This window comes from Bufo gargarizans, unplaced genomic scaffold, assembly GCF_014858855.1.
Source record: "Bufo gargarizans isolate SCDJY-AF-19 unplaced genomic scaffold, ASM1485885v1 fragScaff_scaffold_685_pilon:::fragment_4:::debris, whole genome shotgun sequence".
Lineage (NCBI taxonomy): Eukaryota > Metazoa > Chordata > Amphibia > Anura > Bufonidae > Bufo > Bufo gargarizans.
Window position 1 is genome coordinate 148,061 of NW_025334164.1, and position 15,712 is coordinate 163,772.

The 15,712-nt window shown below is 46.2% G+C and overlaps 1 protein-coding gene across 3 annotated transcripts in view; it reads left to right on the forward strand.

The window, feature by feature from the left end:
• LRRCC1 (leucine rich repeat and coiled-coil centrosomal protein 1) overlaps positions 1 to 15,712 on the forward strand; it is a 68,691-nt gene that overhangs the window by 32,979 nt on the left and 20,000 nt on the right. For all 3 annotated transcript variants that reach the window (XM_044273444.1, XM_044273445.1, XM_044273446.1), the window contains 3 exons: positions 4,478 to 4,682; positions 6,758 to 6,897; positions 9,286 to 9,487. In XM_044273444.1, coding sequence (XP_044129379.1) covers positions 4,478 to 4,682; positions 6,758 to 6,897; positions 9,286 to 9,487 — 547 coding nt within the window. The remainder of the gene's footprint in view (positions 1 to 4,477; positions 4,683 to 6,757; positions 6,898 to 9,285; positions 9,488 to 15,712) is intronic.

Below are 15,712 nucleotides of genomic sequence, written 5' to 3' on the forward strand. Positions count from 1 at the left end.
ATCCTGCTGTGTGAACGGCGATCTGCTGCCCAGAAACTGTGAATCTGTATAAAGACGATCGATGGTTCTCGCCATACAGCACCATGCCCCATACAACAGAGTTGATGACTGATGCTTGTAAATGCAGCTCTTTCCTCCACTGAAGAGCAGATCTAGTGCCCTGGAACAGGTGTACTTTGAAGTCTGGGCATTTGTGGACATTTGCCTATTACTCCTAAGCAAAGTTATAAACTTCTTACTTTATTTCACTTTAAAGGGTTAACTTGCACTGTTTAATATTGTGTATCTGCATTTTATATTCTGTTATATAAATCCTGTTCATCTTCACTGTATTTGTGAGGCTGTGTGGAAAGGGTTAATGGACATTGAGAGACTGCTAGGACTTTGAATAAGAAGCTGTTAATTTTCCACAGCTGCTATAGAGTTTAAAAGAAGAGCATGTTTTGGAGGGAAAAAGCCAGACATGTTTTCTGCCAAAACCAGACAGACTGGCCTTTTTAATGTCTGGTTTGGCTCTGTTGTTATAACTGAAAACTTGTTTGTGTCTGGAAAAACTGCTGTGTCATTGCCATTGAGTATTATTGAAGCTCTAATGGAAGTCTATGACAGACAGGAGTAGTAACTTTGTTATTGTTTGTGCTGAGTTTCTCCTCTCCACCCCTCCCACTAGAAGGGTCTAGTTCAGCTAGAAACGGTATATAAGGAGAGCAGTCAGAGCCCCTAGTGTTCTGCAGTTAGGCCCCTTGCAGACGAGCGTGTCTGCATTAGGTCCGGATGCGTCCCGGTGCATTGCGGCAAACCCGCGCGAGTAGGTACACAATTGCAGTCAGTTTTGACTGCGATTGCGTTCCGTTGTTCAGTTTTTATTTTGCGGGTGCAATGCGTTTTGCACACGCCTGATAAAAAACTGAATGTGGTACCCAGACCTGAACTTCTTCACAGAAGTTCAGGTTTGGGTTCAAGGTTGTGTAGATTGTATTATTTTCCCTTATAACATGGTTATAAGGTGTCACACGTGTGAATGGAGCCTTATGGACCAGTGCTTGGAGGGGAGACTAATGCCAGTCTGCATGAGTGACCAGAAGAAGACACTGAGATGGGGACGCTGAGCCATAGACCATGGGTCACTAGCCCTGTGACCAGGGCCGGTTCTAGGTGAAATGGGGCCTTGGGGCGGAAAACAATAAGGGCCCCCCCCCCCCCCCCCACTTGCTGACTTTAACATCCCGTATTGCCGTATTGTAAAGAAATGCAAGTGGCAAAGCAACATGTACAAGTAAAAATCCCCCCAAATGCACATTTCTCCATTCCAACTGACTACAAACAGAACCAGGGCGGGCTAGTACACTGGCACGGGTGAGATGGTGCCTGGGATGGATCCGATCCAGTTTAATCAACCAACCTACCAGACTGGGATGGATCCCGATCCAGTTTAATCAACCAACCAGTTACTGGTAGGTTGGTTGATTTAAACTGGATCGGATCCATCCCAGGCACCATCTCGCCCATCCCAGTGCCAGTGTACTAGCCCGCCCTGGTTCTGTTTGGACAGTTGGAACCAGGGCCGCAGGGCGGGCTAGTAGTACACTGGGATGGCCCGGACGGGTGAGATGGTGCCTGGGACTAAGTCAGTGAGTGGGAAACTGGGAATGGATGGATGGATCATGGATCCGATCCAGTTTAATTAACAACAAAACAATATAACCAATGAACCTACCAGACAGAGACTGTAACTGGTCTGTGATGACGGACTTCTGTAGACTGGATTTGGATTCTTGGAAGAAGTTGGAACTTCAGTGGAAGTTTGGAACTTGGCTGGGGGCTGGCTGCCTTCTGACTGTGGGCGGCGGGCCTTCCCTGGCGCTGCTGGCAAAGTCAGACTAGGCTGTGGCTGGCTGGCTGCCAATGGCGCTTTCTTTGCTTCAGGGGCATACACAGAAATCATTGGGCCCCATAGCAAGAATTTAAATTGGGCCCCCATGCCCGTTTCTAGTCTCCCCCACTATGCGCCCTGGCTCCTCTCACTACCCTCCCTAACTTCTCCCCTGCCCCACCTCATGCAGAAGTATTTTGTTCTACAAAATGGCAGTACTCATGCCGGAACCCAACAGACCCATTATAGTGAATGGGATCTGGTAGGTCCCGGCGGTGTCCAGCATATATTGACAAGAATCTGGGGCATTACATGATGTAATAGCACCCAACTTTCCTGCCGTCCAGCATGGCACATGCACAGAGACATGAGAGAGGTTTGAGGAAGTGAGTGCCCCCCTTCCCCCATCCTCTGTGTCATGCAGGACAGCTGGGAGACACTGACATTACTCGCTATCCTGCATGACACATGTGCAGAGACATGAGACTCTGGGAAAGCTGGGTGCCCCCCTCCCCCCTGCCTTTCCATGTTCTTATTATCTGCATTTATGCCTTGCAGGATAGCAGGTAATCTGAGTGACATTACATGATGTAATAGCACCCAGCTTTTCTGCTGTCCTGCATGGCACATGTGGAGAGACATGAGAATAGTCTGAGAACGCTGAGTAACACAGCTCCCACCTCCCCCCATATCTTCTCCTGCCTCTGCACTTGTGCCATGCAGGACATCAGGAAAGCTGAGTCACATTACATAATAGCACCCAGCTTTCCTCCTGTTCTGAATGGCATATGTGCAGAGGAATAGCCTGGGAAAGCTGAGTGACACACACACACACACCTCTGCACTGTCCTCACCTACAAGTCGTCACTTCATGGTGGGCAATTCAGAGGAATCAGGCGTGATGAAGCTAACAGACGGGAGGCGGAGCTAGCAGGCGGGAGGCAGTTAGGAAGATAGCAGCTGCGTGGTCTGCCTAATACCTATATGGTAGGTATGCCACTGCTTTGCTTGCTCCTTCAATCCAAGTTCTCTGCTCTGGGCGGGGGGCGGAGCCTGTGGCAACGTACGTCAGCCAGACGCTAGACGTACCTGCCTTGCCTGTGCCGTGCATGCCGCTGCTCCAGTCTCGAATCTCTTAAAGAGACCAGCAGCGGCAGCGCAGCGGCGGGGGGCCCCTCCACTCCATACTCCAGCACAGTTTTAATTACATTACTGAAGTGCGGCGCCGTCTCCAGGGGGGGCCACAGGCACACAATAGAATTATACATATAGTAGTAGTTGCGGCCGGCGCTGGGGAAGCCAGCCCTATGCCTCGCCTGTACTGTTTTGTACCTGAATTTCTCCAGTAAAGAAGCACACTGGTTTAGTGCAGACCCTGACTCTCTGGACTTATTTCCCATTGGGGAACCATCCCGGAGAGCAGCACCACATGGTGACACCTCAACGGTATTTGGGGGACCCAGCGTAACGTTAGGGCCACCCCAATCATGGCCACTGCACAGGCAGTTATCAGGTAGGGACCACATTCGACTCAGTCGGCTCTTGTAAATGCCCCTTAGGGTCCATTCACACATCCGTGTGTGTTTTGCGGATCCGCAAAACACGGACAGCGGCAATGTGCGTTCCTCATTTTGCGGACCGCACATTGCCGGCACTAAGAGAATATGCCTATTCTTGTCCGCTATTGCAGACAAGAATAGGACATGTTCTATTTTTTTCAGGATCGGAATTGCGGACCCGGAATGGAATTGCGGATGTGTGAATGGACCCTTAGTGATAGGCCACCAGTTTTGGACTTCTAGATAACCCTTTCAGCGAGTCTGTTGGGCTTTGCAAATGAACTAACACCAGTTCTAAGTACAATCGCCAATGAAAGGCTAGTTTCTTTTTTGTCTCCATTTATATCGCCGCAGACTATCTCCGTGCCTGAGATGCCAGACTTATCTGGTTACTGGTCATATAGGGCCACTTTTGGGGCAGATGCTTACAGCCACCAGATCACTGCTTTTACTTTCAAAAGACGAGCTAACCTGCCGGAGCCACCTCCGCATCCTCACTGCGCTTCTTTTCAGAAATGAGTCTTTATATTATTTCTGCAAAGTTCACCCAGAAGGGCGAGACTGAACATAACTTTTCAGTGACATGACATGTACCCTCTGTTGTGCCACCTGCCGGCATGAAACCTATTTTTCAGTTTTATAATGTAACATTTTTGTTCTTTATGTCGACCAGACAACAATTAAACAATATACTTTGCTTTCACCTTGTGGTGTCGGACATCATCCGGGCTGGTTCCTTTGTCTCTTGACGGTTCCTCTCCCACACACTGCACTTTTCTGCCTAAATCTACCCACATTTTCTTGTGGACATGAAAGGGATTTTTCATTTGGATAAACAAAGGGAATAAAATCCTCTTATGTAACCTCGCAAAGAATAATGTCAGCGTTTCATAGTCGTTTCTCCGTAGAGCTCTCTTTATAGAACCGTTAAAGAGATCGAAGCTGAATCGTTGGATTACGATGGCTTTCCAAAGCTGCAAGCAGAGAAGATAATTAAACCTTGTTTTTTTTATTTTTTTTGTTCTGGTCATGCTTTATTTTTCAGGATTAAAGAATTGCTTTTAAAGGAGAAAAACGCTAAAACTACACTGCAAGCGCTAGTGCACCAGTTAAGAGAGGAAAACGGAAGGCTGGCGAATGAAATAAAGCAATTTGCTAGTAGAGAAGACGACCATCAAAGAACCCTCAAAAAGCTGGAAGATGCAGTGTCCAGACTAGAGACTCAGAGAATACAGCAAGAAGCTCTGGAGGTGGGGAGCGTCCTGTAATGGCAGAACCATCCACTACTGAAAGTGCAGGAACTGTCAAAGGTCTTATGCACTGCAACCTTACATTGCTGGCCACTATAGTGGGCAGGGAGGTATTTACCAAGGCTGGTATTTCACCTGCCAGTCTTGATCAGGTTTGCTCTGGAGTGAAATGTGCATAACTTAAGAGTCGCAGACCTCTAAATAAATCGGGCCAATGTCTGGCCCTTCGTGTGGCAGAAAGTGAAATTCAGTGCAGACTGGAGCTGTAATTTACACCAGTTTTTGGCGTAAATTCTAGTAAATTTGCCAGGCCCCACACATTCTATGCCCTCTTTTCGGAAAATTGGCAAGTGTGGCACAATTTTTTTTTTTGCAGGTGACACATTTTTGGCGCCACTATTCTGGCTCACAGGGGTTGATCAATTTCCCCTATTATTTAGGTGTCATTCTGAACTTAGAAGGTATGGCACTTGCAGATTCCTTCTATGACCCTTTTTTTTCTACAATATGTAGTACTTAGACGGCGTATAGAAAGTATTTCATCCTTTTTTAATTTAATTGTATAAGTACATTGGATTACAAAAGTTTTAAAGAAGACGTCTTAGAAACCTAGAATGTGTCGACAGATAAGAACCATTTGGCCCATCTAGTCTGCCCAATATACTCTCTCATATGTTGTCCAAGAGGGGGTTGTGTCGCTTCAGAAAATGGCATTCATCATGTAGAGAAAGTTAATACAAGGCACCTACTAATGTATTGCGATTGTCCATATTGTCTCCTTTACTGGCTGGATTCATTTTCCATCACATTATACACTAGTCTCCTCCAGGGGTTACGACCACCGCTGCAGCGCAGATATGAGGTCACCAGGAGGGGAGCTGCTGTGCATGCGTGCCTATGTGCGCTCCCACAGTCCTGGACATCAGAGAGCCCTGCGCCTTTTCCTATAGTGTGCAGGCACGACCACCACTGCTGGATTACAGGCTGGTCATAACCACTGGAAAGGAGCAGTGTATTATGTGATAGTAAAATTAATCCAGCCAGCAAAGGAGACAATATGGACAATCACAATACATTAGTAAGTGCCTTGTAGTAACTTTCTCTACATGATAAATGTCATTTGCTGAAGTGAGACAGCCCCTTTAAAAACATTATAAAATATTAGGACTGAACACTCACCGCTTCATTTGCCGATGCTGGCAGTTTTTGTTAGCTGCTGAATGTATAGGTGATAGATACACATATAAAGAAAACAAAGGGGCACATTTATTAAGACTGGAGTTTTAGACGCCAGTCCTAATAACCCCTATACCTGGTGGTGGATCCGCCGAGGACATGAAGAGGCGCCGGCCTCTCCGTAACCACGGCAGATCCTGTGCCACTTCTAAATGTAAGACAGCGTCCGTCTATCTTACATTTAGGCCTTTTTTCTATGCCTTAAACAGGCGTAGAAAATGGTAAGTAGCACTGGCCTGGCGCCCCTTCCACACCACGCACACTTTTTTAGACCTGGCATGAGCGGGGAGAAGTCGCCTGATTGCAGTGCAAAGGACCTTCGGTTCAAAACCCTGAACCAAAGAGCCTGTAATGTGCATTACCATGTGCAAGCAGTTTTTTTTTTCTCTTGCTTCTATAATGAAATAGAGTATAACCTCTTAAAATTACAGGCTGAAAACATGAGGCTGCACTGCTGATGCCTCCTATTCTGATGTCGGTTACAGTGCCGAACATGTAACTGCCTCTATTGATTCCGGTAGGTAGGTAGTAAATGTTGTATTTGGCAATTCGGTTCCACACAAGGTCTCCATGAAAACACTGCACCTGATGGAAGACAGAACGTGGATGTTTTGATCATAATCTTTCAGTAGTGCAGCCTCGGGCTTTAGATCTGTAACTTTAAGAGATTGAAGTCTAGCGTAAAATATATTTAAAAACCGTTTTCACGCTTTACATTAGTAATGCCATTTTCCTCTGGGAAGGACTCCTTTGATTTCCATAAAATGTGATGCACTATACAGTTTTTTTTATTTCTTTTTTTGTTTTTCATTATAAATATACATTTCTTCTGATCACAGATGAAACACATGCAGGAAGCTGAACGTAAAGTGTCCGCCTCCCACAGGGAAAACGAGTTGCTTCGGGCATCCGTACGCCAGCACAAAGATAAAGTCAAGCAGCTCCACGAACTGCTTACTTCAAGGGAGCAAGCGCACAGGTACCGGTGACTATAAATACCTGAAAGCGGGTAATTACTAATTACTGTGCTTACACCACATTTGATTTTAGCTCTTGCTGTGAGAAACTTGTTGGAAAGTAACAGGAGCTGCTGTAAAATCAGGAGGTATGAAGCGCTGGCTGGCTAGTGTCCTGCGGAGCTCATTTCAAAGATGTGTAAGGCCTCCTGCACATGAACGTGTGAACCCCGTGGCCGTGCTGCGGCCCGCAAATTGCAGGTTGCAATGCACGAACACCGACCGTGGGGCAGCAGATCGCGAACCCCTTCACTTTAATGGGTCCGTGATCTGCCCGTTATGCAAAAAAATAGGACATGTTCTATCTTTTTGCAGAACGGAAGTACGGGACGAAACCCCACGGAAACACTCCGTAGGGCTCCGTTCCATGCTTCCATTCCGCATCTCCGGATTTGCGGACCCATTGAAGTGAATGAGTCTGCATCCATGATGCGGAATGCACGCGGAACGGTGCCCCTGTATTGCGGATCCGCAAATGCGGTCCGCAATACGGCAACTGGACACCTACGGTCGTGTGCAGGAGGCCTAAAAGTGACTTTCCATGTATTTCTATTACCACACACAATCCCATCTTGGTCAACTCTAGATATTTATTATATATTTCTATGTGGCTAGAAATTCAGTGTCTACATTTCCTCGTCCTGTAGATGGCGTAGGTTTAGACCGGCCCCAGATTTATCACAGGGGCTCAGGCTGGATGATTGATCTGGTCTAACTCTATACCAGACATGGCCAACCTGTGGCTTTACAGCTGTTGTAAAACTACAACTCCCACCATGCCCTGCTGTTGGCTGATAGCTGTAGGCAGTCCGGGCATGCTGGGAGTTGTAGTTTTGCCACAGCTGGAGAGCTCAGGTTGGCCATCCCTGGTCTACACCAATTATTGATTGGCTTACTTTGAGACAGAATTCTAAGCCAGAATTGTATAGCAATTTTGATGCAAAATGTAACATCTAACAAACCAATGAAACTGATGTAAAAGTTTTGTTTATTAATATAGATTTTTAACATGAATGAAAATAACTATACCTTTTAAAATGTATCAAAAACCAATAAAAATAAAGCATCTTAAACCACTTCCCCTTCACGCAAAGCCCCACCCCCTCTTAAGCAAGTCTGCGAGAAGTCCACCAATTAGCATCACTTTTTAAGGCCTCATGCACACTGCCGTGTTTCACAGCCGTATGCGGGCCGTGGAACCGCGGCCTGGATCCCTCCTGAGAGCAGGAGCGCACGGCGTCACTGGTTGCTATGACGCCGTGCGCTCCCTGCTGCGGGCACAGTACAGTAATACACTGGTATGATCTATACCAGTGTATTACTGTATTGCGGCGGCAGCAGGGAGCGCACGGCGTCATAGCAACCAGTGACGCCGTGCGCTCCTGCTCTCAGGAGGGATCCAGGCCGCGGTTCCACGGCCCGCATACGGCTGTGAAACACGGCAGTGTGCATGAGGCCTTAGAGAGATTCTATATGCAGACACATTAGTGAATCTGGGCCTCATTTTTTCCAGCCTTCACTCCCTGTTGAGTTGACATCCCTACACCTATCCCCTTTTACAGCATGCAGTCTCAGGAGGGAAAGAATCTGCAGCTTCATCCCCCTCCTCCTCCCTATCTTTTACTTACTGTTTTCGGGGACTGTGGTAATTCACGATCATTCAGGGAAAAGAAAATGCTGATCAAAAGTGGAGAAGATGCCACTTCCCCCTAATAAGATGTATAAGTCCTTTCTACTGCAGCTGGTGGCAGTTGAAGGATGGAACTGAGCATGTGCGTCCACCTCAGTGATCAGGACAGAGAAATTAGAAAAAGAGCAAACAGCAGATGGCGCTGTACAGATAGATTTAGTTGAATAACTCAGTGGCTATATTAAAGGGGTTTTCCAGGCTTTTAATATACTGTAAATGACCTATCCTCAGGATAGGTTATCAATAACAGATTGGCGGGGGTCCGAAACCCGGCACCCCCGGCGATCAGCTGTATTAAGAGAAGGCACACAGCGTGCGTGCGTGCCGTCTCCTGTCTCTCTTCCTGCTTGCCATAGACATTGCAGCAGCGAGCTCTCTTAATACAGCTGATTGCCGGGGTGCTGGGTGTCGGACCCCCGCCCATCTGATATATCCTATAGGATAGGTCATCTATATTAAAATCCTGGAAAAAAAACCATAACATTTTTAATTACATGCAATTACAAACGTATTCAGATCCAGGGGCTGGTTTTGAATATTTTTGTGGAACAACCCCTTTAAGTCAATCAGATCTGTGTTTTTTGGGATCAAGAATCCTTGCATACCTGACCAGTTTCTGGGGGCAAAATGTTGCATCGCAATGTGTGTTCTTGACTTCTAGAAAGGAGCTGGATACAAGAGTGTCCTACAATGGACCCGAGTTCCAAGAAGCTGTGGCTAAGGAGGTGTCCAGAGCAGAACGCCTCCACATTCAGCAGATAAAGGAGTTTCAGGAGAAAATGAATGCGCTGTCGCAGCAATACACGGATCTGGAAGACGAATTTCGTGCTGCTCTCGTCATTGAATCAGGAAGATTTAAAGAGGTAAGGCTGTGCGATGAATGTGGATATATCCTAATAGGAAGTTTTATATTATCTTAGGTGAGGAACCAAGGAGCAGCAGGACAGTGGAAATCTTGTTAAAGAGTCACTGTACTTTCAATGGTGTAACTAGAACATTTCTAAATCACTTCATTTACAAAATCTGTCTGCATCCACCTGAAACAAAAACTGTAAAGTCATGGCCACTAGAAGTCTCACTTCCACCGAAATTGCAGTCCAGTGCCTGTTGTCAGGCGAGATCTGTCCCTAGAAACAGAGACTCAGAAGACCGCTGAGAGGAAGTGCGGAGGTTTCAGATGCCTCTGTTTAGCGCCGCCTGCTGGTGGATACCCATGATCCATGCAAATGAGCCTCTAGTAGCAATGGGAGTGTTGCTCTTACACCTAGAAGCTCTGCTCTCTCTGCAACTCCCATGCCTTCTGCACTTTGACAGGGGCAGGCAGTGTAAATGTCATCTCACCTACAGGGCCCTGTCAATCAAAGTGGAGAGGGCGCGGCAGTTGCAGAGAGAACAGAGCCTCTAGGTGTAACGGCAACACCCCCGTTGCTCCTACAGGCTTATTTGCATATATTAAAACATCATATTTCTCAGGAAAGTAGAAACATATGACCATGGGATCAACACAGATGCCTTCAGCTGCCAAGCGCACATGTAACAGATCAGCCAGTGTCATAGGTACAAAACTGCTGACAGATGTGTAACACCCCCGAGTGGCATTACCACTCCTACTCCCTCTGCTTCTATCTGTGAATGCTAATATAAAGTTACCTTATGCATTTACTTCCAGGTCCCTAGACACTGTGCATTTATAATAATTTTATGTAATTGTTTGTGTAATGTGCCTGGTTCACCAGCAGGTGGCAGCAACTATGGCAGAGCTACACTTAGAGAGAATGGAACTCACCATTCCATTCTCCCCTCCTTTCTTGGTCAGAAGTGGGCCAGTCCTGTTTGCTACCAGAAGGAGGTAGGGAGTTCTGGTGTGTTCTGGATGATGCTCCATGTGGGAGCCGCCAGGATTCTAACCTATTCCCTGGCATAATCCAGAGTCAGACTACAAAGAGAGAAGTTGCAGCAGACTGCTAAAGAAAAGTTATTCAGTCAGTCTGTAAGCACAGCAGAGCCAGAGAGCAATTGATGTAGCATAGTTGAGATTGTTTGCCTGCCAGAGTTAATGCTAAAGCCTGCTGAAACCAAGATAAAGTCTGTAAACAGTTTGGAGAAACGTTTATGCAAAGTAAAGCTGCCATTGAACTTCATCACAAGGTCTGGACTCAAATATTTCTTCAAATTCCTCAATTGTTCACCCTATTTGCTTCAGAGCCAACTCCCAGGGTTCCAGCGTATCCAGGTAGGAGCAGCGTGACACGTGCACAAAACATTAAGGGACATTTATAGGCCACCCTATATCACTCGGCCATTCCTACACCTGGGTACCAACACCATTTCTTGAAGGGATTCCGTCCCGTTGTTGCTTCATTGCAACTGGCATCACAAAACACTTATCTCATCTTAAAGGGACCCCTTGCGGACTGCTGTTGTTGCAGATGCCCTTTAATTATGTAGAACCCAGACAACCCCTTTTAATGCCATTCTGTCTATCTTTACAATGGACATATTTCACAACAGTCAAGAAAATTCCGTGAAATGTTTTTCTGGCCATTATCCCTTTCACTTCAGCGTTGGAAGTCGCTGCTGTTTTTCAGAATACTTGGCTTAAATTAAGCAGGTCTTGACATGAATACTGTGATTTTCTAAAATACAAAAGTAGAACTTGTAAAGGATTTGTGAATGGTGCCACGCAGCAAGTGTAATTGACTGCACCCTCTGTGGTAATGGCCTGCTTATCAGCCTGGAAAATAACTCTGCCACTCACATAAAGGCAAATATACGTAGGTCATCACTTCACTGTAAAGAAAAGGTATATTGAGAGAGATTTACTGAGCAAAATGCAGCAGAATTCAGTCACAGGTTGTGCCGCAAACTGGAGTACATTGATTGCATGTGCCAGATGTATGTGTTTTCGACATACAGTTGCAAGAAAAAGTATGTGAACCCTTCGGAATGATATGGATTTCTGCACAAATTGGTCATAAAATGTGATCTGATCTTCATCTAAGTCACAACAATAGACAATCACAGTCTGGTTAAACTAATTATACACAAAGAATTAAAGGGAACCTGTCACCGGGATTTTGGATATAGAGCTGAGGACATAGGCTGCTAGATGGCCACTAGTACATCCGCAATACCCAGTCCCCAAAGCTCTGTGTGCTTTTATTGAGTGAAAAAAAAACTATTTGATACATATGCAAATTAACATAAAAGAGTCATATCTTACTTGTGTGACCAGAGAAGAGTCATATTTTCAAGCTCTGACACATCTCAGGTTAATTTGCATATGTATCAAATCGTTTTTTTTTTACACAATAAAAGCACACAGAGCTATGGGGACTGGGTATTGCGGATGTGCTAGCAGCCATCTAGCAACCCATGACCTCAGCTCTATACACAAAATCCCGGTGACAGGTTACCTTTAAATGTTACCATGTTTTTATTGAACACACCATGTAAACATTCCCAGTGCAGGTGGAAAAAGTATGTGAACCCTTGGATTTAATAACTGGTTGAACCTCCTTTGGCAGCAATAACTTCAACCAAACGTTTCCTGTAGTTGCAGATCAGACGTGAACAGCGGTCAGGAGTAATTTTTGACCATTCCTCTTTACAGAACGGTTTCAGTTCAGCAATATTCTTGGGATGTCTGGTGTGAATCGCTTTCTTGAGGTCATGCCACAGCATCTCAATCGGGTTGAGGTCAGGACTCTGACTGGGCCACTCCAGAAGGAGTATTTTCTTCTGTTTAAGGCTACTTTCACGCTGCCGTTTCTGGGTCCGCCTGTGAGATCCATTTCAAGGCTCTCACAAGCGGCCCGAAACGGATCATTTCAGCCCCAATGCATTCTGAATGGATAAGGATCCTCTCAGAATGCATCAGTTTGCCTCCGTTCAGCCTCCATTCCGCTCTGGAGGTGGATACCAAAACGCTGCTTGCAGCGTTTTGATGTCCATCTGACGAAACTGAGCCAAATGGATCTGTCCTGACTTACAATGTAAGTCAATGGGGATGGATCCGTTTTTACTGACACAATATGGTGCAATTAAAAACGGATCCGCCTCCCAGTGACTTTCAATGTAAGTCAAAACGGATCAGTTTGCATTATCATGAACAAATAAAAAAATTATACGTGCGGATCCGTCTGTGCAGATACCAGACGGATCTGCACCTAAACGCAGGTGTGAAAGTAGCCTAAGCCATTCTGTTGTTGATTTACTTCTATGCTTTGGGTTGTTGTCCTGTTGCAACGCTCATCTTCTGTTGAGCTTCAGCTGGTGGACAGATGGCCTTAAGTTCTCCTGCAAAATGTTGTGATAAACTTGGGAATTCATTTTTCTTTCGATGATAGCAATCCGTCCAGGCCCTGACACAGCAAAGCAGCCCCAAACCATGATGCCCCCACCACCATACTTCACAGTTGGGATGAGGTTTTGATGTTGGTGTGCTGTGCCTCTTTTTCTCCACACATAGTGTTGTGCGTTTCATCTGTCCGCAGAATATTTTGCCAGTAGTGCTGTGGAACATCCAGGTGCTCTTGTGCAAACTGTAAACGTGCAGCAATGTTTTTTTTTTTTTTTTGGACAGCAGTGGCTTCCTCTGTGGTATTGTCCCATGAAATTCATTCTTGTTTAGTGTTTTACGTATCGTAGATTCGCTAACAGGGATGGTAGCATATGCCAGAGACTTCTGTAAGTCTTTAGCTGACACTCTAGGATTCTTCTTCACCTCATTGAGCAGTCTGCGCTGTGCTCTTGCAGTCATCTTTACAGGGCGGCCACTCCTAGGGAGAGTAGCAGCAGTGCTGAACTTTCTCCATTTATAGACAATTTCTCTTACCGTGGACTGATGAACAGCAAGGCTTTTGGAGATACTTTTATAACCCTTTCCAGCTTTATGCAAGTCAACAATTCTTAATCATAGGTCTTCTGAGAGCTCTTTTGTGTGAGGCATCATTCACATCAGGCAATGCTTCTTGTGAAAAGCAAACCCAGAACTGGTGTGTGTTTTTTATAGGGCAGGGCAGCTGTAACCAACACCTCCAATCTCATCTCATTGATTGGACTCCAGTTGGCTGACATCTCACTCCAATTAGTTCTTGGAGATGTCATTAGTCTATGCCAGGCATGCTCAACCTGCTGCCCTCCAGCTGTTGTAAAACTACAACTCCCACAATGCTCTGCTGTAGGCTGGATAGCTGTAGGCTGTTCGGGCATGGTGGGAGTTGTAGTTTTGCAACAGCTGGAGGGCCGCAGGTTGAGCATGACTGGTCTATGGATTCACATACTTTTTCCACCTGCACTATGAATGTTTACACGGTGTGTTCAATAAAAACATGGTAACATTTAATTCTTTGTGTGTTATTAGTTTAAGCAGACTGTGATTGTCTATTGTTGTGACTTAGATGAAGATCAGGTCACATTTTGTGACCAATTTGTGCAGAAATCCATATAATTCGAAAGGGTTCACATACGTTTTCTTGCAACTGTATATTACATATCGCTTAGACCACTTTGAAAAGTCTATAAAAGGGACTTAGCAAGAAGTCAGAAAATGCACCAGATTTATCATGTCGTATGGGCCATTTTGATGAATACGGTGCCAGAAATATCAGATAGGTGTGAGTACCCTGTGGGACGCGCTCCTTTCTCAAGAACAGGGCCCCCCAAGTGAAGGAGGAGAAGACACACATGTGAGGCCGCACACTTCACCACTATGGGAGTCCTCAAAATAGGTGAACGCTGGCTCAGCTATTTCCAGCAGTCCCTTTGCAATGAATAGAGGGGTGGCCATGCTTGCTTGGCTTGCTTTCCACTCGCTGCTAAGCATGCTGTGAATGGAGAGGATATTGCGCACGTCCGTTGTCCTCTCCTTCAATTTGAGGTCCCCATTCTGGAGAATAGGAAATTGCACCTATCTGACGTGTGGCATATCCTAGCGACATTGTTAGCGATTTTTCCTCACAGTTCATGAACATTTAAATGGAAAAGGACTTAACAGTTCAGCCCCAGCAGACCTTGGGCAACAGGGTGAAGGGGGGAGGGCTGTTTCAACTCTTCTTATCTCAGAATCTGTAGCAGCTGATGTTGTTTGAAAGCTGACAATCTAAGCTTTAAAACAAGGCAAGCATAAGATCATTATCTATTCTACTGCAGGAGATATAGCTGTTAGAAATCAGGTCGGGAGTAATAGCAGCTGATTTGTCCGCCACGCTGCCTCCTCCCCCACAAGAAGACAAGGTGGACCAGGGCAGCCTCGCTCCCCTGCATCCTGCCAGCAGAAGGGTCACCCATCCAAACCCCCCTTTTCCAGCGTCCTGCCACTACGGTGCCAGTAGCTGAAGGGGTGACCCTGCTGGAGAAGAGAAAGGGGAAGATGGCGACAGGGAAGAGAGGTGAGTACACAGGACTAGGTGAGTATGTTAACCCTCCTGGCCCTCCCTCCCTCTTGGTGGCAAAAGTCTTAAACAGCAAGGGCTTCAGCGTAGCCAGCACCCCTGAGGCCGCAAACTTCGTCCCCTGGAAGGATGGGGATCTGGCACCAAATTATTCTCACCCTATTTTCCCCTCCCCCAGAAACATGCTGAGCTCCGCCCTGGCACATCTGGGGATCTACTCTAGTGCAGCTTTTGTAATGGGGAAAAAACTTAACCCCTTCCTGCCTATTGTGCGCTTGAGGCCGGCATCTTAGTTTAAAAAAAAAGATGTGCGCTATGCAGGTTCCCCTTCTCTGCTCTCACTACCGCAGGACCACCCTGTCTGGTGGTATCGCGCTGGGCCCGTGTCATATCGGACAAGGAGGGCCTCTCATAGTTCCCAATCTGCCCTCCGGAGCCGTTTGGTTGATAATTCTCCACCTTCGCAGATCCCGTGAAGGACAGCTGAAGTGTTCCTAATCCACCCTCTTGGTCGTTTGGTTGATAATTTCCACCTGCGCAATTCAGTGAAGGACCTCTGAAGGATTCCAATCCGTCCTCTGGGGCTGTTTGATAATTCCCCACCTCCGCAATACAGTGGAGAGCCCCTGGAATTCCCAATCCACCCTCCTGGGTCGTTTGGTTGATAATTCTGCACCAGCGCATTCAATAAAG